Here is a 26,304-nt window from a genome sequence, read left to right as displayed (position 1 = left end):
TGTTTCGTTAAAACCAAAGGTAAAAATTGGGTAATAATCGCTAAGAGTCCGCATTATAAAGACAAAATTTAGTTGGTCGTTCCCATCCATCCTACAAAATTTCGTATTCTTTTCCTTTGTGATTTGATAGTTCTGTGATCTCAATTGAGAACTGGCCCATCTTTACAAGAAAGAGATTTGATGCAATAATACTTGCCTTAATTTCTTTCTATTTATCCAAAGATGTCATGATGTTGCTCATTCTCAGCAGTAGTGATTTTGTTTGAATACAAGTGCTTTCCTTTTTTGACAGAAATCTCAGTCATGCACCTAGGAGATCATGATGGTTTATTTTTTTTTAAAAAAAAATCAGTCTCAGTCATGACATATAATTACTGCCTATTTTCCAGCTGAACCTAGGGAAGTGTATCTCATCCCTAGTGAACATGGGCAGGTAAATAACCTAGTTTTATATGTTTCAGATAAACTCTCTTCTTTTCTTGTTTCTTTCTTATATTATCTTGACTACAACGAGTGCAAGGGAGTCAAGTAAGTGCACAATTTTTAGCTCTCTACTTGCAGCTTTAGGCAGAGTTTTGGTAAGTGCTTCACAGTGGGACAGACATGAGCACATAGGGTTTCAATATGAAAAGACACGAGGAAAGTAAGTGATGTGACTTAATTCATGTTTTATATGTTAGTTGTTACTTATAAGATCTGTTTATGTTCACTCTAATGCAGTTTATCAGTGATGATGTTTGTTATGGTCCAATATTGGTCCTTATTTCTTGTAGGGTGTTTTACAGGGAATCTGTGGTCATTTTGGTATGATGTAGTAAAAGGGTAGAGATGTAACCATTTTTTGTTATTGTTACTGCTGCAACTCTTTTAGAAACAGAGAAGGGGAGTGGAAAGTAACTTGTTCTAATTTCTTTGAAAAAATGAAAGCTTCCTCATCTATGACTGAACGCTTATAAATACAATTAGAATCTCAAAAAAGTATGGAGCAATGGACACATGAAGGGAAGAAGCTAGTGAAAGTTCTGAAGCAAGGCAATTTTCTCTAGTTCCCCAATTCTGCAGCCTTCATGGATGAGATACTGCACCCAAAGCAATCTGGTATAAAAGTTTACCGCCATGGGTGACAATCTACAGAAACAAATTGCAACATTCCTTAAGCAAAATGTGGAGGATTGTGCAAGAGGCTCGTAGTGTGTAGATATGTTATTCTGACTTGGAGAATTGGGCTAGGAGATCTTGACCTTTTTTCTCAATGCCCACTTTTACGACAAGGATTGGCTTACCAAAGTCAAATCCACAATATGGCAATTTGGACATGCAAGGAGCAAAGAGAACTCGATTCTTCTTGCCAATTTTCTTATTATAATGGTACACATGATCATTTGGTGTGGTTGATGTGTTGTGATCATTATTTACCTCAATCAAGGCATCAACACTTGACAACAAAGAAGAAATTGACCTTGCCCATCTTCAACTGGAGGGTCATGAACAAATTTTGCTCTTGGTATTGGCTGAAATTGCTCATGTCTATCTTAATCAGAGTTTGAAGAATTGTACCATATCTGCAATTTGGTATGCCTGATCATGACAACACAGGGTGAATAGATTGGCCAATTGAGAGTTGTTCAAATTGGAGATTGATTTTAGTATTGTTTTAGGTTTGAACTGGACTCAATTGGAGGTTGCCCTCTCTCTTTTCCCCAATCACTCATGTGTATCACATTTGCAAGTACTTCTCACTCTCTTGATGTCATGAGGACCTTTTTGTCCATGCCACCCACAAACCTTTGACAACATCTCCCTTCCGACTCTTCTCACTCATGAACCCCACCCTCTCTCTCTTGCAGGCTCCTGCACTTGTGTTGCTACTGTGACTCATTGTCACTCTCCCAAGCATAATACCTCTCTAAAGTTGATTAAGAGGTTGCTTAGATTGGAGGTGGCTCGAGTGAGGAAAGAGTCGAGTTGGGTGTACCAATTCTTATGAAGTACTCCAAGTTTGTTGACTCTTCTGCTTGCTTTGCTTGTATTAACTTGCTAACTTCTAGTAGTGTTCTTTGTTCATTCATCATATCAACTGTCAAACATGCAGATTATTTATGTCGAACATGTATGTTCTTTTACATAATAGTGTTTATAAGTTTGTCATATGGTTTTGGTATGCGATAAAGTAGAAAAGTTTAATTATTCGTGATGCATAGTATGATATTGTTTTTTATTCCTATTACCAAAGGTATGCATTGAGGATGGTAGATAGTAAGATTTCATACTTTAAGCTAGGACATGATGAACATAATATACATTGGATGAATTACTCCGGTTGATGAGTCACTTGGTGAAGGTGACTTTATTGCAGATATGGAGTTTATAGTGATGATCATTAGATTGTAGATATGGCTTTGGATCATAGCAGTTATTTTAGATTTTCTCTCCTCAATTGTACAGTGGTCGCATTAGGGCTATATCTTTGGTGGTCAAATTTCTGTGAAGATTGTTACATCCATGAGTGCTATCAACCTTGCTTGTTGGGTTGCACTTCTAGCCACTAGTATTTAGATGTTAAATTGCAGTGCAGTAGTTATTCATAGTTTATCATTTTGTTATTATACTTTAGCTTAATCTTGTTGCTTGTCCTACTCAATTTTCCTTGTAACTCTGCTTCTCATGCTGCTCTAGGATCACATTTTCGTGTGGTTTCGTCAGATCGAGATTTTCATGGGCATTCCGTGTGGTTTTGTGAGATTTCCTCTATTGTTCTTATCCTATTTTGTTTATGTAGGAGAAAGATATATATCTTTTTGCTACTAATGCTTCTCTTTTTTTATGTTCAGATTGCAAGAACTAAGGTGCTATTGATTCTTTTTGTAATTCTTTTCATCCTTTTCCCCCTTTTTCCATCCAAGGGAAATCCAATCACATATAATTCAGAGTAGAGAATGTAACCTGACCTTAACCTCAAATTGCTTTCCTCTACAGCAGAACAGCTATCAAACTAATGCAGAGACTCACATCTCAATTACCTTTATGTTGCTTGTGTTTCACTTGAACATCAAAGTGCTGTCAACTTCAGTGCAACTGCATGTCAGCTGGTGGAATCTCCATCATAATTCTTTGGGTCAGTGGTCCATTAGATTTTGCAAACTTACTATCCCTTGACAGCGGCCAAGAACTGGTCACCAACTTGATAGGTGCATCTGCCAAAACTAAACGAGTACACCAGGCCCTACAAGCTTCCTCCATTAATGCACAGCGAGAAACTGCACTTATGGTGGAATCTAAAATACCATCTTTATTCCCAGTTTGGAAGCCATTTATCCACCCCCTCCTCCCTCTACTGCTACTACCCTTCTAAACCTGTCTAAATTATTTGAAGTCCTTTTCGTAGTTTCCTTACTTTGATCTATTCGTTTCTTATGGTCCTGTGCGTGATGCAGATGCTGCTGTGATGCAATTGGAAACTTGAGTTCGACTTGGTAGAAGAGGTTTTGCAAGCTTTTGATGGAAGATCCATACCATTTATTTTGTTCCCTTTGTGGTTAATTTTGACAGGAAAACAACATCTGTTTGATTGGCTACGACCAAATGAACTTGTCCTATGCTGGAGCTAGCTCTAAGCAAAATACTGATGCATTTGTTGTTATTGGAATTTCAGATGGAGTACTGATCAATTTGATTAATTAGTTGGATGGCTGAAGGTGAGCATAAATTAATTCAGGAAATTCTTTGTTTTTGCAATTAAAAATTATAGTTTTATATCTGTGAAACTGACTTTTCTGACCTTTATCATGTGTGGTTTCTAGTACAATAAAGGCTAACAAAAATTAAACCAAAGAATAAATAATATGTGCGAATTTAAGAATCCATGTGATCGAATTAATGGCTTGTTACCTAACATTAGGTCAGGATATACATACAGATACAAATTAACTTTTGGATCGAGTATATTACTAAGCTCCAAAGTTTATGAGTTGGGAAAATGCAAGACTTTTGGGTCCCCTTATGCTTCTTTGGGGCACAAATTATTCATCCATATATCGTTTCTCCAAATGGAAACTTGGTAGCATTTGGCATGTTTTCGACATGTAAAGCTATTCGTGTAGCCGAAAAGATAAATTTGGACATCGATATCAACTAATGTTTAGGTGAATGTTGCGTGGTGTTTCATTTAAAAGGAATCGGTACAACCGCACTAATTAAGGTGTCGTTATTATCATTTCCTTATGTTGCTTAAAATTAACAATGTTATTTGTCAAAGAAGATATGGGATGCTCTCAAAAGCTTTTATACTTTGAGAAAGAACAATGGAGTGTCTTATTGAAATGATATTTGTATTGGGACATGGATATAAAGCTATGCTAGTGATAATATGTGCACTCATAAATGTTGAATCTTTGTTTACTTCATTTTTTTTAAAAAATAAACTAAAATGTTTAAATTTCTTGCATTTTTTGGTGCTTATATTAAACACCTAAATAAAATCAGATGCATATAAGCTAAAGGTATATAATTTCTAACAAATACATCCTCTAAATACTAACATTAAAATTTCACTAGCATAGATTTCAAGACTTTTATTATATTATATTTTAAAATGACAATATAATTAAGTTATAATTTCATATCTTGTGTCTACCAATTGGGTGATTAGTTAAGGTACCAACTAGTTTAGTTAATAAGGACTTTACGAGTTGTCCAAATTAAACACCTTGACATTAACATAAAGATAATAAATTTGGTAAACCACAAGAGATTTATATATAACCAAGCCTTTAGAAAATACTAACAAAAAAGAAAACAAATTTTCTATATGGAATTAAAGTTTCTTGGGCACCCTTTGAGTGAACAACATTTTTTTCCATTGAAAATCTTTTCTTAAAACACTTAAATTCCTACATCTCTATACCATCAATGGGTTAGATAAATCTCACGAGTCCATTGGTCGAAATAGAATTTGCCAATTAAGCTAGACATACCGGACAACTTTGCTCGATAAGTTAGGTAGATCAAGTGACTCTTCGATTTAGTTGGGCTAAGCAAACTTGGTGACCCAATCAAGCAAATTAAGTTGATTTTAAGTTAACCAATTGCTACGAGTGAGTCGACAAATCCATATATCAGTCCAAGCAAATTGATCACACCGAGCGAACAATCATACTACACTCAACCAATTGACTTAACATAGAAAAATAAAATATTTTTCTCCGTGTGCATCAAATATTTAAAAAAGCATTTATCAATAAATTTTAACATCACATCTAAATAATAAAACTATTTTTTTAAAAAAAACAATATTTTCTCTAAAATATATTTCTCATAATTAAACCATTTTCTAATAAATAACTGGAGCGTAAACGAGCTACATTGAATCGAAACTCCATTACTCACTTCACACAATATAATTACCTTCTTATAGACTCATTGGGTAAGACAAACATACAAAATTTCCTACGACAGAATCTCCTTTGACATTATAATCAATATAATTAAGCTGAAATATTCAGTCACGCAAGTAATTAACTAGAACAATCGATATAATTAAGGAAGAGTTCAACTTAATTTCGTGCTGATTAAGATAATTAAATCATCTTTATCCAATGCATCCACACGTAATTAGAAGAGGTGTTGATAATTAAACTCTTCCATTGCCAATGCCATATCAACATATTAGATGAGCTATTGTCACTAATATCTAACACAAAAAAATATGTAGAAATCTCATTTAATTTCCATATGATTGTCCGTATTTATCAGTGCATTTGTATAGATTCTAAATGCATAGATTTGCATGTATTCAAATATATAATGTGTTAGATTTGCTTCTGCACGTTAGAAGTAAATCTAATCCGGAGGTACAAGGCAAACGAAGAAGGAAGCTCAGTTTCTTTAAGAGGAAAGCCACAAGATCCAATGCTATAGCCATGCAGTGGCCATTTCTTTCTCTGCTTTCCTCCCTCCCTCCTTCCACCCACTGCTCTACAATTTAATTCTTTTTCCTCATCCATCTTTCCCGACATCTTCTCTGCTTCCGGTAATTCATGCTACATTTAATCCCTTCAATTTTCTTCACTAGATTTCCTTCTTTTTTTCCCTTTGTTTCGTTCAAAGTTCAACTGAGGGAGAAAAAGGTGGCAAATATTCTTCTTGTAGTTTGAAGTAGCTAGCTAGATATGCAGTTAACTAGGCTGTTCTTTGCTCTAGAGTTTAATTTTTCCTTTTTCCTTCTTTCTTTGATTTGGTCCTTCCAATTTCTTGTTCTTTAGAAGAGTGTAGGTTTCGTATAACTTGCTAGATTTTGTGCTAAAAGTGTAGGTTTTTGTTGTTCTTTGGGGCGTATGCTAAGAGAGGAAAAGGGATCTCTCATATTTTCTTGTGATTTTTTTAAAAAAAAAATCTCAACTTGCTTTCCTATGTAGATCTTGTCAAAATAGTTATGAACTGATACTGCAGCAAAATTTAAAAAACATGAAAATGAACTAGATTTTTAGTAATTGTTGCATGCTTCTCTCAACTATCAAAACTTGCTAGGGTTTCTGATGATTCTCCTTCATTTTTCTCATTCTGATATTGTAAGATCACTATATCTTATTTTGAGTTAACATATTCTATGAGAAACCTTAACTATATATACAACATGTCATATATGTGAATTGGTCTGATATCATGCACATGGAGAAAAGTGAATTAATTATCATGGGGAGAGGAAAGATTGAGATCAAGCGTATCGAGAACAACACAAGCCGTCAGGTTACCTTTTGCAAGAGAAGGAATGGGCTGCTCAAGAAAGCCTATGAATTATCTGTGCTTTGCGACGCAGAGGTCGCACTAATCGTCTTCTCCACCCGCGGCCGCTTGTATGAGTACTCCAATAACAGGTAGCTAAGTGACTATTGTTTTTCACCATTTAGTTTTATCATCACTTTCATTGTATTATCACAGAGTTTATATCTTTTCTCTCTTTATTCAAGAAGATGATGACATGTAGATTTGCTGTGTTTTTTTAATTTTGATGTTAAAATTTTATTCTAAATTTCCTTTCATTTTGCATCTTTGAAATATTATGGATCAGCACCAAGATGCTAAAAATGCGAAGATGTAATATGATCCTTTTTGCTGCAACCTGCAAGAGTATTTGGGCAGTACAGCACTCATAAAATGCATTTACTGCAAACTGAGATTTTTAGGGTTTTATCTCTCTTCTCTTCCTCTTTTCTTGTCTTTGCATGTATATTGATTGAGTTAATTAATTTAATGATGTTAGTGTTTTACTTGCTTGATCTTCAACTAAAAATTAATTGACCACTGTGTTTTCACTTCAGCCTGGTCTTTGAAATGGAAACTGAGCCTTTTTGCTGCCTGTTTTCCTTTCTGGTGCTAAATATCTACCATCTTGAAGTATTCATCTTGTTCACAGTCAGTTTGCTTGAGAAGGGGCATGTTTGCATGGTGACTTCATGTACTTCAAGACGCATTGTTTCCTCTGGAAACTGAAGCTAATGACACCATGAGATCTTTGTCCATAATTATTCTTTGTTAATTCAAGCAATTAATGAAGTGTGAATAAGTTCTTTCTCAAGGATATTATAGATAATAAATTGTACGAAATGCTATTACTTTCTTGTCCCATTATATGCATGCATGTCTGAGTACGTGCATGTGAAACCTCATGATTCTAACTTTCTTGAACTCTTGATACTTAGCATCAAGTCAACAATAGAAAGGTACAAGAAGGCATGTGCCAATGCTTCGAATTCAAGCTGCACCATTGACACCAACTCACAGGCAAGTGATTATTCCAGCAAGCTGATCAGTTTCATTATATCATCACCTTTTATATATTGAAGAGATGGAATATCTAGTAATTAAATAAAAGGTTTATTGAGTTATTGTCAATATTGCAGCAATACTTTCAGCAGGAATCGGCAAAGTTGCGCCATCAGATACAGATTCTACAAAATGCAAACAAGTGATCATTCTCTAACTCAGACTTTTTCTTCTTCTAATAATTAGTTTCAAAGTCCAATGAACTATTGTTTTGATATGATTATCTTAGTTTACACTAACAATTGAATACAATTCAAGATATATATAGTAGAGATTGTTGAAAACTACTTCCACTTTGGCTTTAGGCACCTGATGGGTGAATCCTTGAGCGCACTCAGTGTAAAAGAGCTAAAGCAACTGGAAAACAGACTTGAAAGAGGCATCACAAGGATCAGATCCAAAAAGGTATACAATTACTTCCAGTTTATCCTTGTCAATTTTTCATAACAATTATATATCATTTGAACTACAAGAAATCATGTTTTTAACAATTGGTACAAATTTTCTTGTCAGCATGAGCTGTTGTTTGCGGAAATTGAGTACATGCAGAAAAGGGTAAATTTCTTAACCTTTTTTTTTATGTTTAATTAGTCCTAAAGTTTTGATCTTTTTTTTTCCCTTGTGACAATATGTAGGAAGTGGAGCTTCAGAATGACAATATATACTTACGAGCCAAGGTAACATCAACCAAATGCTGTAAAAACTACATTGTTTCAGTCTATCTTGTAATCTTGGATCTGCTATGGAACTCTGATCAGGTGGCAGAGAATGAGCGAGCACAAGAAGAAATTATTGTGTCAACTGGCACCGATCACTTCGATACTCTTCCGGCTTACGATTCGAGGACCTATTACCATGTCAACATGATGGAGGGATCCTCACACTACTCTCACCATCAAGAACAGACTGCGCTTCATCTTGGTTATGAGATCAAAGATAGTTCTGCTGCAAAGAACTTGATGTAAGCATACATCTGCTATAGCTAGAAACTCGCCACTTGATATTATGAACTTTATATTTGAAGAAACTGGTATTTGTATCTCTGATATGCACAATTATGTATAAGTATTCTGCAAATAAATTAAACTGCATTAGATGTGGCTGAGGAAATTTATGAATCAGATGTCCTTAATCTTTATTAATTGTGCTTCCAATTGGATCATCGATCATTGTATTCAATATTCTCAACCCTTATAAAGTAGACTTTTAACAAGTTGGTAATTAATTAAGTTCCCTTGCGATTGATATGAGCCTTCACCAAAGTGGAGGCTTATAATTATTGCCACGTACATGAGTTCGGCAAAACAAATTAAATAAATAACTGAGATCATTTCAACATGCTGGAAGCAGACAAGTTGTTCTTGTAGGTGATTTTTTTTTTTTTTTTATAAAAAAACTCCTCCTTTCGGTGTTGTTAATAGGTCAGCACGAAACTTTAATCTATCTATATATTTATCCCATTTTTACCAAGGGACTTTTTAAAGGTAAAAGGAGTTATTTATGCTCTGCGTTGGCCATCTTACTTTGAAGATATCGTAAATTTGCATGCATGGCTCAAAATGTGAAGGTGGCGCCATCATCACGCTGAACTCTGATACGCGTGCGAGTAGTGAACGACAACAAGGCAATCCACCTTCGAAACAGAACAAGTGGATGTTGAATTTTGAATACCATGCACCATGCACATTTATAAGCTTAAGTAGTGTTTTTTTCCAAGGCGTAACGGAATTAGCACTTGGATGGAAGAATTATTTCATTAGGATAAAATATCCTCCCATAAAAAACTTCATAGTGAAATCATCTTTCATTTCATTAAATATTCTTTTTCCCTAAAAAACGAAACGGATTGGCGTTTGGTCAAAGATTAGTGTTTTCTTCCGTTGTTGATTTAGCACGTGCGCTGATGCAAAGTTAGTAGAGTTCACGCTTCCGAGGGTTCTAAAATCAGGACGAACATATCATATGTACGTGGTGTTTGAATAGCTCATGATGTTAGATTGTCTCTTAGGTATCTCATGCACTACAAAATGAAGCCATATTAATGATGGATTAATGTCTATGTCGTTAATCATCGACGGAATCATTATTCCGTGTCGGTGATTAATGACAAGAGCATGATTCTGCCGGTGATGAACGATGGTTGATGGAAAATTTTTTGTGGAATCAAACTGGTCACTTTAAGGATTAATCAATTCCATTACAAGAATACTTTCAAATAACGATTGAATTAGCTATGAAATTTAAATTTTGTAGCTAAATTAGCGATAGAAATTAAATTCCGTCCATAATTAGTGGTGAAAAATAAATTCTGTTGTTAATTAGTTGTCGAAGATTATATCAATCACTAATTCATCATTAATTTAGCGACGAAAACTTAATTTTGTCACTATTTTACAGCTATCAAAATTAGGGTTTTGATTACATAAATTTCGACGTTAATTAACAAAAGTTATATTTGTTTGATCGCTAAATTTAGCAGAGAAATTTTGAATTTCATTACTAATTTAGCAACATAATATTAATTTTCATCGCTAATTTAGCGATGAATTTTAATTTCCATCCCTAAATTAGCAACCGAACTCAAAATTTCTATCATTAAATTTAGCGATCGACGGATTTTATATTTAGTAGCAATGCAAATTTCAATTGCTAATAGTGGTATTTCTTATAGTATTCGAAGAACTACGTATTTGCATTACCACCGCCCAGATATAACTTGTGGCTATATTTTAATACAATTTGATGAACTAATTGATCCTGTCCGAACCAGAAGTCAACAGACGCTGAGCACGTGGTGCTCTCCGACTCGCTGATGTAGATCTCCAACTGGTGGCGCGATGCTCCGGCTAACCTGCACAGAAGTCGAGCCGGGAAGGGGGTTCCCGGCGGCGACCCTCCGATGCTCAAGTCAGGTAAATTACGATAAACAAGGTGGCTCCCCAAGTCTCAGAATACCTAGAAAAAATCCTCCTTCCGGCGAAGTCTGAGGTTCTTTATATAGAGCTGTGAAGGGTTTGGGCACGTGTATCGAGGTGCATACGTATCCTCTGTCCTTTCCTAGGTATGCGGCTGTCAGAAAGCTTACCTGACCCATATCGCTACAGTCAAAGCATGCCCTTGATGGGACAGCAAAATCCCCTGTCACAAGATTTGGAGCATGGCACACACATGAAACCTACCGGTTGTCAGAGAAAGAAGTCCCCTGTCCTTTTCCCTTGCTCCAAACTTGTCGTCCGGGCGGACAGCTCCCTCAACATCCGACTGGACATCCGCAGCGGTTTACTTGTGCTTTGTGGAGACTAATAAACAGGGGTGCTTTATGACTTTGATCGGTCAAAAGGTTAGCTCGGTCCATGACCTTTTCAACTGAGCGTCGGAACCCCGATTTGACAGGGTGCCTTCCAACCATAAGTGCGAGCCGGCCGGACCCACCCGGGTATTCGATTCCATCGGCCGGCCGTCCGTCCGGTCGGACCGGTCGTCTACGGCCGTCCGTCCGGTCGGACCACACTCTCCCCGGATGGGCGGCTGCTCCGGTGACTTCCACTTGGCGTTGACTTTGCAGGGGGGCCCGCTCTTACTACCGAATCACTTGCCTCCCCTTCAAGTCTAGTCGAAGGAGGCGAATAGTCCGACTGACTGGACTGTGAGTCTAGCCGAACGGCTCCTCCATGCTAATACTCTCCGACCGGTCAGCCGTAGAGATATCCTTGAATGAATCAATGATGGCCTTCAACGGATCTCCTCGCGTTCTGCGCCAATCTTCGACATCAAGGTTGATCATACCCTCATTAAATGTTCCGAATGCTTAACTGCCACGTGGAGCAATGCCATCAGAGTACGGAGGCGGTGGCATGATATTTTGATGTGATCGAAGCAATTCGAAATAAACGGCTAGATGCATGCTTTGATTCCCGTTACCTGGATCCGACGGTGGAGGCCGCCCGGCCCTCACCCTATAAATTCTTCGTTTCCTTCTCACCTTCACTCGCCTCCGTTACCTCTACTGTTGCCCTCTGCGCTTTGGAGCTCCGGCGATCTTGTTTCTGCCCTCTGACGTTCTCCGGCGCCTTTCCTCGATCCCTCTCCCCTCAGTAAGGTTTTGGATCTTTCCTTCTTCCTTTCCGGTATCTAATTCGCATTTCTTCCCCTAGCTCCAGTCTCTGCAACTCCTTTTCTTCATCTTTGAAACTTCTTTTTTGATTTCTTCTGTCCGGATCATGGCCAGTTCTTCTCATCCCGAAGAACAATCCCTAGGCCCATGGTATACTACCATGCGGTCCCGTTTCGATCAACGGGATTTTGATATTTTGGCTGACAATTTCGAAATCCCCGACGCCTAGCTGGTCCCGCCGCTCGGCCACACAGACCGCCGCGCGGCGGTTTCTGTGTCTTTCGCGACCAATTTACCGCCGGTCTGCGGTTTCCCGTGCATCCTTTTATAGTAGACGTCTGTAATTATTTTGGCGTGCCGCTCGGAAGTTTAGTACCAAATACCTTCTGTCTCCTCTGCGGTGTTGTCGTTTTGTTTAAGATTCACAACATTCCCCTCCGACCGGAGGTCTTCTTTTATTTCTATTACCCTAAGCAAGCCGAGCCGGGCACCTTTATGTTCCAAGCTCGGCCCGGTCTGGTCTTCTTCAATAAACTACCCACTTCCAATAAACATTGGAAGGACTATTATTTCTACATCCGCATGCCCAGTCAGCCAAACTTTCCGACCCAGTGGCAAGTCAGTCTACCTCCTACTCCAGAGTTGAAGAAATTCAAGACCCGACCGGATTATCTTCACGCCGCAAATGTACTAGCCGGTCTGCGTCTTGACATCAACAAACTTCTTCACGAGGGAGTGATGTACATTTTTGGGCTGAGTCCTATACGGACCCCACTTCTGACCGGCTTCGGTAAGAATTTTGCTTGGGCATTTGCTTTAATTGCTAACTGATTTCTTCTTCTTTTCATGCAGCTGACATCGTCATGGACTCGGTGATGGCCGGCGTTTTGAAGAGAAAGACGGCCGCTCTGGAAGCCGCGGCGGCCAGAGAAATGGAAGCTTTGGGCATCCATCCGGTCGGATCCCACGAAGGTGAGAGCGGGACTCAGGCTGAGTCGGTCGCTCAGGCCTCTCAACAAAATGTGGCCAGCGGAGCCACCCCTCCCCAAGAACGAACTGCACCCGAGGAAGGTTCCGCTCGGGAGGAGGAGCAGCCTCTACAAAAGAGGCGCCGAGTGGAGACTCCTCTGCCCTCGGCCATGTCAACGGTCCAACCGTCCGAGCGAGCAACCGCCGCCACTCGAGGCAAGGCGCCAGAGGTCGAAGCCATTTCGTCCGACCGGACTCCTTCTGAATGGGACGAGCCGGAAGCCCCCATTGAGGCTATTCCGGTCAGCACCCGCCCATCCGCTCGGCATTCGGTCAAGAGCTCAACTATCCATTCGCAGTTTTCTGCGCCGGCTTCTGATCCCGGTCGGACGATCCCTGGTCACGACCGCACAGTACGGGTCACCCTTCATCTCCCGACTGAAGAATTGCTTCCAGAAGCCGACCGGCCAACCGTGCCCGAGCACACCATTACTTTGAAAGGGCCCCTCGCCGAAATGTGGGCCGACGCTTGGGCGCGCGTAGCAATGATCCCCCTCCGGAACTTAGCCAACAGCCACATGCAAGCGGCTACGGGGGTAAGTTTGTTGTTTTTTTTTTTTGAAGTTTTGCCTGAATATTTCCGCTCGGCTTTTAACAACTGCGCCTTCTTGCTTCAGAGATTGGTGGAAGAGATAGCAGTTTCCAGCCGGCGATCAGGTGGAGCTCCTGAGCAACATTCCGAGGGACCTCTACGACTACATCGAGTAATTCTTGTAATTTCGCCGCTCGGCTGAACATGAATCTTTTTGTACCTAGGCCACTCGGCCTAAGGTTTTAATTTTAATGAAATGCTTTTCTTTCGTGTACTCTATCTTTTTGCACTGTCCCCTTGCTAATACTTGTGCTGCTCGCTCGTCTACTATCACACCTTTGGCATTCGAGGTGCATTCTTGCAAGTGTTTCCCCCAGCCCTTCCGTTCGGCCGAATATCATTCTGTGTTGCTAGCAAGAATCGCTCGTTATAAGCCGATCAGAACCTTTTATACCTTGAGTCTGAGCGGAACTTAGCGTCGGTCTAACGATATCGGCGGAGAATACGGATAATTGCAGTGTCGACGATATTCCGCTCGGATTATTTATAGACGTCGACGCGTCTCTCGATGTTTAACGTCGGAGCTCGACGGTACGGATATTTATAGCCAGACGGCGCGGCTCTCGATCTTTAACGACGGAGCTCGTCGATTCGTCCACTCGGATCATTTATAGACGTCGGCTCGTCTCTCGATATTTAACGTCGGAGCTCGACGGCGCGAATATTTATAGCCGGACGGCGCGGCTCTCGATCTTTAACGACGGAGCTCGTCGGTTCGTCCGCTCGGATCATTTATAGACGCCGGCTCGTCTCTCGATATTTAACGACGGAGCTCGTCGGCGCGAATATTTATAGCCGGACGGCGCGGCTCTCGATCTTTAACGACGGAGCTCGTCGGTTCGTCCGCTCGGATCATTTATAGACGCCGGCTCGTCTCTCGATATTTAACGACGGAGCTCGTCGGCGCGGATATTTATAGCCGGTCGGCGCGGCTCTCGATCTTTAACGACGGAGCTCGTCGGTTCGTCCGCTCGGATCATTTATAGACGCCGGCTCGTCTCTCGATATTTAACGACGGAGCTCGTCGGCGCGAATATTTATAGCCGGACGGCGCGGCTCTCGATCTTTAACGACGGAGCTCGTCGGTTCGTCCGCTCGGATCATTTATAGACGCCGGCTCGTCTCTCGATATTTAACGACGGAGCTCGTCGGCGCGGATATTTATAGCCGGACGGCGCGGCTCTCGATCTTTAACGACGGAGCTCGTCGGTTCGTCCGCTCGGATCATTTATAGACGCCGGCTCGTCTCTCGATATTTAACGACGGAGCTCGTCGGCGCGGATATTTATAGCCGGTCGGCGCGGCTCTCGATCTTTAACGACGGAGCTCGTCGGTTCGTCCGCTCGGATCATTTATAGACGCCGGCTCGTCTCTCGATATTTAACGACGGAGCTCGTCGGCGCGGATATTTATAGCCGGTCGGCGCGGCTCTCGATCTTTAACGACGGAGCTCGTCGGTTCGTCCGCTCGGATCATTTATAGACGCCGGCTCGTCTCTCGATATTTAACGACGGAGCTCATCAGCGCGGATATTTATAGCCGGTCGGCGCGGCTCTACGATTTAACGTCTGGGCTAGACGGTCTTCCAGGCTAACTCCTTACCAGGTCGAGCGACCTTGGCCTTCAGTTCGGCCGAGAATACTCAATGTGTTCATCTTTCTGCTTCCTGCATCGCAAGTACATAGGCGACCAAAAAGTATATGAATTTATATTTAGCGCACCTTTCACCCAACTTGGAGAACGTACTCCTGGCCGAACGGCTCAGGGTCTGCTTCGTCGAGCATTTTGGCTCGGATAATTTACCTCCGTCCGGACGGTACGGGGCCTTCGATTCTTGTTGACAATGTCTTATATTTGTTCCCTTGATTCTTCATTTCTGCATTTCCAGTATTCAGTTGAAAAAAATACACAGGATGATTTACATTGGCACACCTTTCACCCCGCCCGGTAAGGCTGGAGGTGGTTCGCGCTCCACGGCCTATCTAACTGCCGACCGTCCTCATCCTCCAAATAATACGCGCCCGAGCGGAGCTTTTCGATGATTTTGAAGGGACCTGCCCACGGAGCTTCAAGCTTGCCGACGTCGCCAACCGGTTTGACTTTCTTCCAGACAAGGTCGCCGACCTGGAATGATCGGGGAATGACGCGACGGTTGTAGTTTTGCTTCATTCGTTGACGGTATGTCATTAGCCGAACGGATGCCTTGGCTCGCTCCTCGTCAATCAAATCCAGCTCCATGTTCCTCCGATCGGCGTTGCCTTCATCGTACAATTGGACCCGGACGGACTCGACGCCGACTTCAACCGGAATGACTGCTTCACCGCCGTACACCAGATGAAAAGGTGTGACGCCCGTTGCTTCCTTAGGAGTCGTCCGGATGGCCCATAAAACGCCCGGCACTTCATCCGGCCAACTTCCTCCCACGTGGTCGAGCCGAGCGCGCAGAATACGGAGAATTTCCCGGTTGGCTACTTCGGCTTGACCGTTGCTTTGGGGGTAAGCCACGGACGTGAAGTGTTGCTCGATGCCGTAGCTTTTGCACCAATCTTCTAGCACCTTCCTGAATTGCCGCCCATTGCCGAAACCAATCGGCGAGGATACCGAACCCATGATGTGTTGCGGATAAATTTTTGACCATCGCTCGGTGATCCCGGCTAGTGGCTCCCTCCACCCACTTGGAAAAATAATCGACCGCCACCGGTAAAAATTTCCGCTGTCCGCATCGGAAATGGACCCACAATATCCATTCCCATTGATCGAACGGACATGAAACGGCTGATGTCTTCATCTCCTCTGCCGGTGAGAGAAGTTGTGATACTTCCGGCATGAAAGGCACGTAGATATTGTGCGGCGTCCATTTGTAAGGTCGGCCAAAAGTATCCAGCTAGCAAAATCTTCTTGGCTAGTGATCGTCCACCCGAATGTCCTCTGCACGATCCTTGATGTACCTCTTGGAGGATGTAAGCCGAGTCTTCTGAGCTCACACACTTCAACAGCGGGCGAGAGAAAGCCTTCTTGTAGAGCTGATCGCCGATGAGTGTGAACCGACCGGCCCTCCTCCTGAGCAGCTGGGCTTCATCTCGATCGGCAGGAGTGGTGCCCGAGCGCAAAAACTCCATGATGGGTGTCCTCCAGTCGTCCGGAAACATGAGGCCTTCCATCCGGTCAACATGTGCCACCAAAGATACTTGTTCAATTGGCTTCGGGATAATGACCGGCGTTATAGAACTTGCTAGTTTGGCCAACTCATCGGCTGCCTGGTTCTCCGTTCGGGGAATCTTCTGAATAAGAACCTCGCGGAAATTAGCTTTGAGTTTTTCAAAGGCCTCAACGTAGAGTTTAAGCCGAGCGCTATTGATTTCAAAGGTGCCAGATTGTTGGAGTGTATACTAAAAGCCTAGCTTTTGGTATAAATATTTATCTAGAAATAAGAATCACATTGGTCGAATGCCTACATTTATGATAAATGTAGTTGTTCAATTAATTTATATTGTAGATGACATGGTGTGTGGTGTCACACACAGAAGATCATGTTATCAGTAGCTTATAAATTATAAACAGTAGCTCACGACCATGATGGAAAGGAACAAACCATTGGAAGGTCGTAGTGTAATTAGGTATTAGTTTATCTTGACTATATAATTACACTAGTACACTCAGAGTGTATTGAGTAGGACCATTTGAGGTCGTTTCTTTTATACTGACTTTATAAAGAAACAAAGACCTCGGTTATTATGGAAGTGTGTGCTCTTAATCCTAATGTAATAACAAGCACATATATTTGATATTTATTTCTTTAATTTATCAATGAGTGAGATTTAGTTCGTTGAATCAATAAACCCGATAAGTTGGGAAATGGTATCACTTATAGTGTGTGTTGTTGATTATAGAAGGAAACTGTGTCCTAGAGATACTAGGTTGATAATGTCCTCAAGAGGAGCTCATAAAGATTGTCATGTTAAACCCCGTGGACTTAGTCCGACATGATAATAAGGTTGAGTGGTACTACTCTTGGACTTAGATATTAATTAAATGAGTTGTCAGTAACTCACTTAATTAGTGGACATTTGATATCTTAAACACAGGGAGACTAACACACTCATAATAAGAAGGAGCCCAAAAATGTAATTTGGGATTGGTGCGGTAGTTCAATGATAATTCTCTAGTGGAATGAATTATCATTGATAAAATTAAGTTGTGTGTTCGGGGCGAACACGGGATGCTTAATTTTATCGGGAGACCAAAACCAATTCCTCCTCTCGGTCCCTATCGTAGCCTCTTATTTGTAGAAGTTTTATACCCACCTATACCCACCTTCTATACCCACTAATGGGCGGGCCAAGCTAGCTTGGGAACCAAGCTAGGGCCGGCCTAGGTATATTAGGGTGGCCCTAGCTTGAACCCAAGCTAGTGGGCCGCCAAATTAAATTAAAAGGATTTTAATTTTAGTTTTATTATGTGGAAGAAATAATTTTTAAAGAGAATTAAAATTAAAATATCTCTTTGAAAAGATCTACTAAAGATTAAAGAAAGAGATTAGATCTCTTTCCTTATTTGTAGATTGATGAGTTATTTTATTTTCTCTTTAAAAATTATTCACATGTTGATAAAATTAAAATTATAGAAATTTCCTTTATCAACCATGAAGAGATTTTTAAAGAGAAATTTTATTTTTAAAATTTCTGGAAACAAATTAGGAAGTTTTAATTTGTTGATTAAAACTTGTCTAATTTATTTCCTCTAGAAGTGGCCGGCTATTAGAGATTAAATTGGGAAATTTTATTTAATTTTTCTCAATTAAATCATGTCAAGGAAATTAAGGAAATTTTATTGTAATTAAATTTCCTAATTTGCCTAGGCCAAGGAATATAAAAGAAGGGGTGAGGGTGCCTTCACAAGACACAACATCTATTATTCCTCTCTCTCTTTTGTTCCTTGGTGTGGCCGGCCAACCTCTCCCTCTCTTCCTCTTGTGGTGGCCGAACCCTACCCTTCTATTGGAGCTCTTGTGGTGGCCGGATACTACTCGGAGAAGAAGAAGAAGAAGGAGAGAAAGCTAGCATCTCTTGGAGCTTGGTTAGTATTTTGTTTTTCTTCCTTGGTGAAGCTTCCTCTTTGTTGGCCGAACCTAGCTAGGAGGAGAAGAAGGTGATTGGTGGTTTCTTGTCTCGGAATATCGTTGCCCACACAACGTCCGAGGTTATAAGAGGAATACGGTAGAAGATCAAGAGGTTTTTCTACAAGGTATAACTAGTAAATTTTATTTCCGCATCATGCTAGTTATTTATGGAAATAATACCAAATACAAGAGGCTTACGTTCTAGAATTTCGAATATGTTTTTTCGAAGTTGTGTTCTTTTGTTTCTTTATTTTCCTTATGATTTGATTGTTCTCTTTGGTTAACCTAAAGTTATTTTAGGAAATTAAATATTAGCTTTCTATTAAAGGTTTTGTCTAGTCGGTGGTGGTTGCTCCCATATCCAAGAAGGCCATGTGCCTCGCCACGTCAGTACTGGGAACCTTTTATGGAAATTAATATTTAATGGAATTAATAACTTAAGGAGACTTGGGTCGAACGTGTTAAGTTCCGCAGGAGATCCAAGTCAAAACCTAAAAGAACAAATAGATTAAGTTTTGGATCAAACGTGTTAAGTTCCGCAGGCGATCCAAAATTTAATTTAAAAGAACACATGGTAGCTAGGAAAAGGTTCAGACCTTTGTACAAAATTTTTGTACAGTGGAACCTATAGGTTTTCCGAGTAGCAACCAACAATTGGTATCAGAGCTAGGGTTTTGCCTCTGTGTATTTGGTATTAATTTAATTATGCACATGTCATACATAATTTAGGCAGGTTAATAGTAGGATGTGCTAACTTTGTGGATGCAGGATCCAACTATTATGGCTTATAGTTATTATGTGTGTGATTGGACCCTTGGACATGTCAAGGGCATTTTATTGTGTGTGCATGATTGTATTATAAAATACAGCAGGAGCTGTATTTAGTTTTATTAGGATTTTATTTTTGATCTAGATACATGTACATTCCTTTTATGGAATATAGGATCAAAAATGTAAAATTCTATTTATGTCGCGGATCGAATCTTGCAAAGCGTGGAACCTTCTAAGGACCAGAGGCGCAGCGGAACTAGGAGCAAGATGGATGCGACAGCTAGTCCTGGTGGCGGTGGCCAAATATGGCAGCAGCTTGGGATGACAACACACGGAGGACAACTAGAGATAAAAGTCATAATAGTTGAAAATTAGATTTTCTATTTATTGCTTTTATATTGTGCTGTGTGTGCATGTTGGTTTACATATTTAGTAGGCTAGCATAGTTAAAATTCCTCATTTATAAATAACTAAGTGGGAGAGGGATTTTTAAGTAAACCCCATGGTCTCCATTACTGGTTTGTAAGTGATGCAAACAAGCTTGCGCGTTGGCTCTGAGTGCCTTCCTCCATAACGGATGAGCTTGTTTGTGGATCACTAGAACAGACTTCCATTTTTGGATGACTATAGGAAGTTAATTAAGAGCGTGTGATCTTCCCCAACGGAAGGGGCATAATCTTATTAATGGACTTAGTGTCAAGTAATGGTATACACTTAGACACATCTAATAGTATCCTCCACATCGGAGTCACTGCTATTATTTGTGTGACCAAATGAAACCAACTATTAATTTGTCATAAAACTAGGTTGACAAGATAATAAAATTAAAGGGTTAAACCCCCTCTTACAAATGATTGATTTTATATACGTCCACACTAACGTGGCATACAAAATTAACGGTGTTTGAGATAATTTTATTTGTCATAAAGATACGTTGACAAGATAGTTAATGGGTAAAATCCTCCTTTTACAAATGTTGAATTTGTATACGTCCACACTAACGTGGCATGCAAAATTCACGGTGTTTGAGGTGTTGGTAAATTTAAATAATATTGTTTGAGGAATCAATGTTATTTTAAATTCAAAGAGTTTTGACCAAATATTTGATCAAAGACAGATCAAATATTAATTTTATTCGTCATAAAGTAAAGTTGACGAGATAATAAAATTAATGAATAAAATCTCCTCTTCGATTTTGTATACACAAAATTCATGGAGATTTTAAGGAGTTGATCTTGACCAAATATTTTTGTGATTCTTAGGATGTTTGTCAATCCCTAGTAGTCATACTATAGAAAAAGACTTAGTAGTCCCAATTGTAATGATTGGAAATAGGACTTGGACATTAAGGTAGACTGTCTTCTTAGAACTAAGAACAATTTAGGTGTATTTAATTCATTAGTTGAAACATGTCTAGTGGTGGTATCTACCAGAACCTGGAGTGTAGATACAAGATGCCATTAATCATGTCTGCAATTCATTGCAGGGTTCCAGGAAACCCGACAACTAAATGAAAGGTAAATCACCGTCCACATGGGCACTACTGTAAAAGTGGTAACTGTTGCAGTGGGAGATGTTTATCCTTTGATAAGAATAAAATATGGATTTTAAGTAATTGTCTTTACGTACCAAGTTTAGAAAGAACCTGATTTTAGTTTCTAAACTATTATAGATATTGTGTCTATTTTGATAACAAAGTTGTTATCAAGAAAAATAGGAAAGTTATCTATTCTGGTATGATGGTTGACAATTTATAATCCAATAACTCCCACGATGCAACAAATGGAAATTAGTAACACATCTTCTAATTTTAAGAGAAAGCAACCTTCGAAATGAACCAATTATATCTTTGGCATATAAAGCTAGGTTATACTTGAGTAGGATTCATTGGTAGCCGATGAACTTTTGGGTTCATTGGTAGTGGAAATCTTTCCAACCTGCGAGTCTTACTTGGAAGAAAATATAACCAAGAAGCTTTTAAGTCCAAGGGGTATGGAGTCAAAGATATGTTGAAATCGGTTCATTCTGATTTGTGTGATCCTATGACTATCCGGACAAGAGGTAGTATTGAATATTTTGTCTAATTTATAGACAACTATTCAAGATACAAATAAATTTACTTAATGTACCGCAAGACTAAGTACTTTGATTAGTTCAAAGAGTACAAGGTTGATGTGGAGGAATAAAGTAAAAAGTCACTATGGAAGATCGTAGTGGCAAGTACCTCTTGAGAGATTTTAGGAGTCACTTATCAGAAGTTGATTTCAATCCCAACTAACTGCATCTGGTACACCCCAACAGAATGGTGTAGTAGAAAGAAGGTAAAGAACTCTTATGGAATAATTAGATAGATGATGAGTTATTCAGAAAATTACCAAATTTGTTTTAAGGATAAACTCTGAAAATGAAAGTGAACATAGTGTCTTCCAAGTCATAACTCTCTACTCATATAGAATTGCTGAATAGGCGTAAGCCTATTTTGAAGCATATTCGGATTCAGGTAATCCAACATATATGTTAAAGAGAGATAATGATAAGTTGGATAGGAGTTCACTTGTTTGTAAGTTATCCTAGATAAACAAAAGTAGGTTTATAGTCTTAAAAATCAGAAGGTCATTGATAACATCAATGACTGATTTTTAGAAAAGGACTATATAATGAACCACGTGCTCATAAGTAAATTTGTTCTTAAGAAAATCTAGTACCAACTGTACAAGATGAGATACCACAAGAAAACTGCAACACGTATCACAAATGATACACAATTGCAGAAAATGCCTTGTCGTAGTGGGAGGGTTGTTAAGCAACCTTAAAAGATTCATGTTTTGGGAGAGTTTTTGAACTCGATCCCTGAAGGACATGAACCTGATCTCCGGACATATGACGAAGCACTCCAAGATAAATATGAAGCATCTTGGCAAAGAATAATGAATAATAGAATTAGAATATATGTATTCTAATAAAATCTGGAAGCTTGTAGAACCACCAAGTGGTGTAAAAGCCTTTGGGTGTAAAAGGTCTATAATAGAAAAAGAGGGATAGACAGGAAGGTAGAAACCTTCAAAGCAAGGCTTGATGAAAAAGGAAACCTTTTTCACTGGTAGCCATGCTTAAGTCTATCCGGATTCTTTATCTATTTGGCAAGTGGATGTCAAGACAGCATTCCTTAATGGAAGTCTTGAAGAAAGCATCCATATAAAGCAACCAGAAGGGTTCATTGCAAAGTGCTAAGAGCATCTTGTGTGCAAGCTCAATCAGTCTATGGACTGATACAAAGCTTCAAGGTCTTGGAACATCCAGTTTATCAAAGTAATCCACACCTATGGATTTATTGAGTAAACGGATAAAGTTTTGTGTATACAAAAGATGTGATGGAAACGTGGTGGTATTTCTTGTACTATACGTAGATAACATTTTTGGTAGTTGGAAACAATATCAAAATGTTGTCAGAAGTAGGGGTATGGTTGTCCAAATAATTCGATATAAAGGACTTGGGAGAATGTATATAATTTTAAGATCAAAGTAATAAGGGATCACAAGAAAAAATATATTTATTCCAAGCTTGATACATCGAAAAAATCCTTGCTCGTTTTAAGCATGCAAAATTCCTCAAAAGGTTTCTTACCTTTTAAGCATGGAGTGTCTTTATCTAAAGAGATGTCTCCGATGACATTAAAGGAGATTGAGGACATGTAGGCAGTTCTTTATGCTTCGGCAGTTAGACAACCTAATGTATGCTATGCACGAGATCAGAAATCTGTTTTGCTAAGAGCATAGTTAGCAGATATCAAAGTAACCCTAGACAAGGACATTGGACTGCAGTAAAGTATATATTAAAGTACCTTAGAGGCACTAAAGATTATATGCTAGCTTACAAGGCAGTTAATTTGGTTCCTATGGGTTGTATGGATTTTGACCTCCAATCGGATAGGGACAATAATAAGTCAACCTCAGGGTTTTTGTGTTTATTTTAGGAGGTAAAATCATAACTATGGAAGAGTGATAAGCATAGGTGTTTTTCTGGACTCCACCATAGAAGCTTAGTATATGGCAAGCCTCTGAGGTAGCCATTAAAAGTTGTATGACTCAATAACCTCAAGATAGACTTAGATATGATTTCTGGTTTGTCCAAAGATTATTACAATTTATTGTAATAATGTTGGTGCAGTAGCAAACTCGAAGAAACCATAAGTCTATAAGGCAAGTAAACACAATAGAGCGCAAGTACCACCCAATACGAGAAATCGTATAAACGAGGAGAATTTGTTGCCGCCTAGATTGCATCAGGTGATGACCTATTGATCCTTCCACTAAGGTCCTTAAGGCAAGAGCTTTTGATGGGCATGTTGAAGGGTTAGGAATCAGATGTATGGCAGCAGATATAGCAGCTTAGTCTTTTAGTATAAGTGGGAGATGATATATTTAATGATAAATTTTTTGACCATCTGCTCGGTGATCCTGGCTAGTGGCTCGGTCTCCACCCACTTGGAAAAATAATCGACCGCCACCAGTAAAAATTTCCTCTGCCCGGTCGCCATCGGAAATGGACCCACAATATCCATTCCCCATTGATCGAACGGACATGAAACGGCTGATGTCTTCATCTCCTCTGCCGGTCGGTGAGAGAAGTTGTGATACTTCTGGCATGAAAGGCACGTAGATACTGTCCGAGCGGCGTCCATTTGTAAGGTCGGCCAAAAGTATCCAGCTAGCAAAATCTTCTTGGCTAGTGATCGTCCGCCCGAATGTCCTCTGCACGATCCTTGATGTACCTCTTGGAGGATGTAAGCCGAGTCTTCTGAGCTCACACACTTCAACAGCGGGCGAGAGAAAGCCTTCTTGTAGAGCTGATCGCCGATGAGTGTGAACCGACCGGCCCTCCTCCTGAGCAGCTGGGCTTCATCTCGATCGGCAGGAGTGGTGCCCGAGCGCAAAAACTCCATGATGGGTGTCCTCCAGTCGTCCGGAAACATGAGGCCTTCCATCCGGTCAACATGTGCCACCAAAGATACTTGTTCAATTGGCTTCGGGATAATGACCGGCGTTATAGAACTTGCTAGTTTGGCCAACTCATCGGCTGCCTGGTTCTCCGTTCGGGGAATCTTCTGAATAAGAACCTCGCGGAAATTAGCTTTGAGTTTTTCAAAGGCCTCAACGTAGAGTTTAAGCCGAGCGCTATTGATTTCAAAGGTGCCAGATAGTTGCTGAGCGGCCAACTGTGAATCCGAATAAAGTGTCACCCGACCGGCTCCCACATGCCGTGCCGCCTGCAATCCGGCTATGAGGGCCTCATACTCTGCCTCATTGTTGGTAGCTTTGTAATCTAGCCGGACGGCTAGGTGCATTTTTTCTTCTTGAGGCGAGAGCAGCAATATTCCAATCCCACTTCCGAGCCGAGTGGAAGACCCATCCACATATATTCTCCACATAGCTTCCGGCTCTGGCCTTTGCACTTCGGTCACAAAATCAGCCAAGGATTGCGCTTTGATCGCCGAGCGGGGCTGGTATTGGATATCGAATTCGCTCAACTCTGTAGTCCATTTGATGAGCCGTCCGGACGCTTCTGGATTCAACAACACTCTTCCTAGCGGGCTGTTTGTCCGGACAATGATGGTGTGAGCCAAGAAATATGGTCGAAGGCGCCGAGCGGCTAGAACCAAAGCAAAGGCCAACTTCTCGAGCCCGGTGTAACGAGATTCAGCATCTTTTAAAATGTGGCTTAAAAAATACACCGGCTGCTCTTCGCCGCTTGCCCTCACAAGTGCTGAGCCTACAGCATGCTCAGTTGACGACAGATAAATATAAAGTGACTCACCTCCAATCGGCTTGGCTAGTACAGGCAGAGAATTAAGATATGTCTTCAATTCTCCGAACGCTCGGTCACATTCTTCATCCCACTGGAACTTAGTAGCCTTGCGCAGGATCTTGAAGAATGGTAGGCTCCGGTCGGCGATTTTGGAGATGAATCTGGACAAAGCAGTTATCCGACCGGTCAACCTCTGCACTTCCCTTGTATTTCTTGGAGGCGGCATGTCTTGCAGAGCTTTCACCTTGCTGGGATTTGCTTTGATTCCCCGCTCGGTCACTATGTACCCCAAGAAACGCCCTCCTGGCACTTCTGGGGATTTAGCTTGACTCCATATTTGCGCAGCGTTCGGAAGGTTTCTTCCATGTCCTTGAAGAGATCGGCCGCTCGGACGGATTTGATAAGAATGTCGTCCACATATACTTCCAGATTACGCCCGATCTGCTCCCTGAACACTTTGTTCATCAAGCGTTGATAGGTGGCCCCGGCATTCTTCAATCCGAACGGCATCACATTATAGCAATATGTGCCGTCGGCCGTTACGAAGCTTACTTTTTCTTGATCTTCCCGGGCGAGCGGCACTTGATGATATCCTTGGTAGGCGTCAAGCATGCAAATTAATTCGCAGCCGGCCGTAGAGTCCACCAGCTGATCTATCCGGGGCAGGGGATAAAAATCTTTGGGGCATGCTTTGTTCAAGTCCCGAAAGTCGATGCAGACTCTCCACTTGCCGCCCGGCTTGGAGACCAATACTACGTTGGCCAGCCAGCTCGGGAACTGCACCTCGTGTATGTGGCCGGCCTCCAGAAGTTTCTCTACTTCCGCCCGGATGATGGCATTCTGCTCGGCACTGAAATCCCTTTTTCTCTGCTTCACTGGCCGAGCGTTCGGTCGGACATGCAACTCATGCTGCGCTAGGCTCGGCGAAATTCCGGGCAACTCATGTGTCGACCAGACGAAGACATCATGATTTCGTTGGAGGCATTGGATCAGTTCCTCCTTCTGCTCCTCCTCTAGATCAGAGGCGATAAAAGTCGTGGCCTCCGATCGGG

The 26,304-nt window shown here is 40.7% G+C and overlaps 1 protein-coding gene across 1 annotated transcript; it reads left to right on the top strand.

Annotated features, from left to right (window-relative positions):
- Positions 1-6,684: 6,684 nt before the first annotated feature.
- LOC121968643 (agamous-like MADS-box protein AGL11) lies at positions 6,685-8,786 on the top strand. Its single transcript, XM_042518952.1, has 7 exons — positions 6,685-6,872; positions 7,698-7,779; positions 7,899-7,963; positions 8,127-8,226; positions 8,335-8,376; positions 8,457-8,498; positions 8,580-8,786. Exons 1-7 carry the CDS (start codon positions 6,691-6,693, stop codon positions 8,784-8,786), a joined length of 720 nt encoding a protein of 239 aa, XP_042374886.1. The 5' UTR covers positions 6,685-6,690.
- Positions 8,787-26,304: the final 17,518 nt, after the last annotated feature.

This window comes from Zingiber officinale, chromosome 3B, assembly GCF_018446385.1.
Source record: "Zingiber officinale cultivar Zhangliang chromosome 3B, Zo_v1.1, whole genome shotgun sequence".
Classification (NCBI taxonomy): domain Eukaryota; kingdom Viridiplantae; phylum Streptophyta; class Magnoliopsida; order Zingiberales; family Zingiberaceae; genus Zingiber; species Zingiber officinale.
This window is presented reverse-complemented; position numbering and strand designations above follow the sequence as displayed.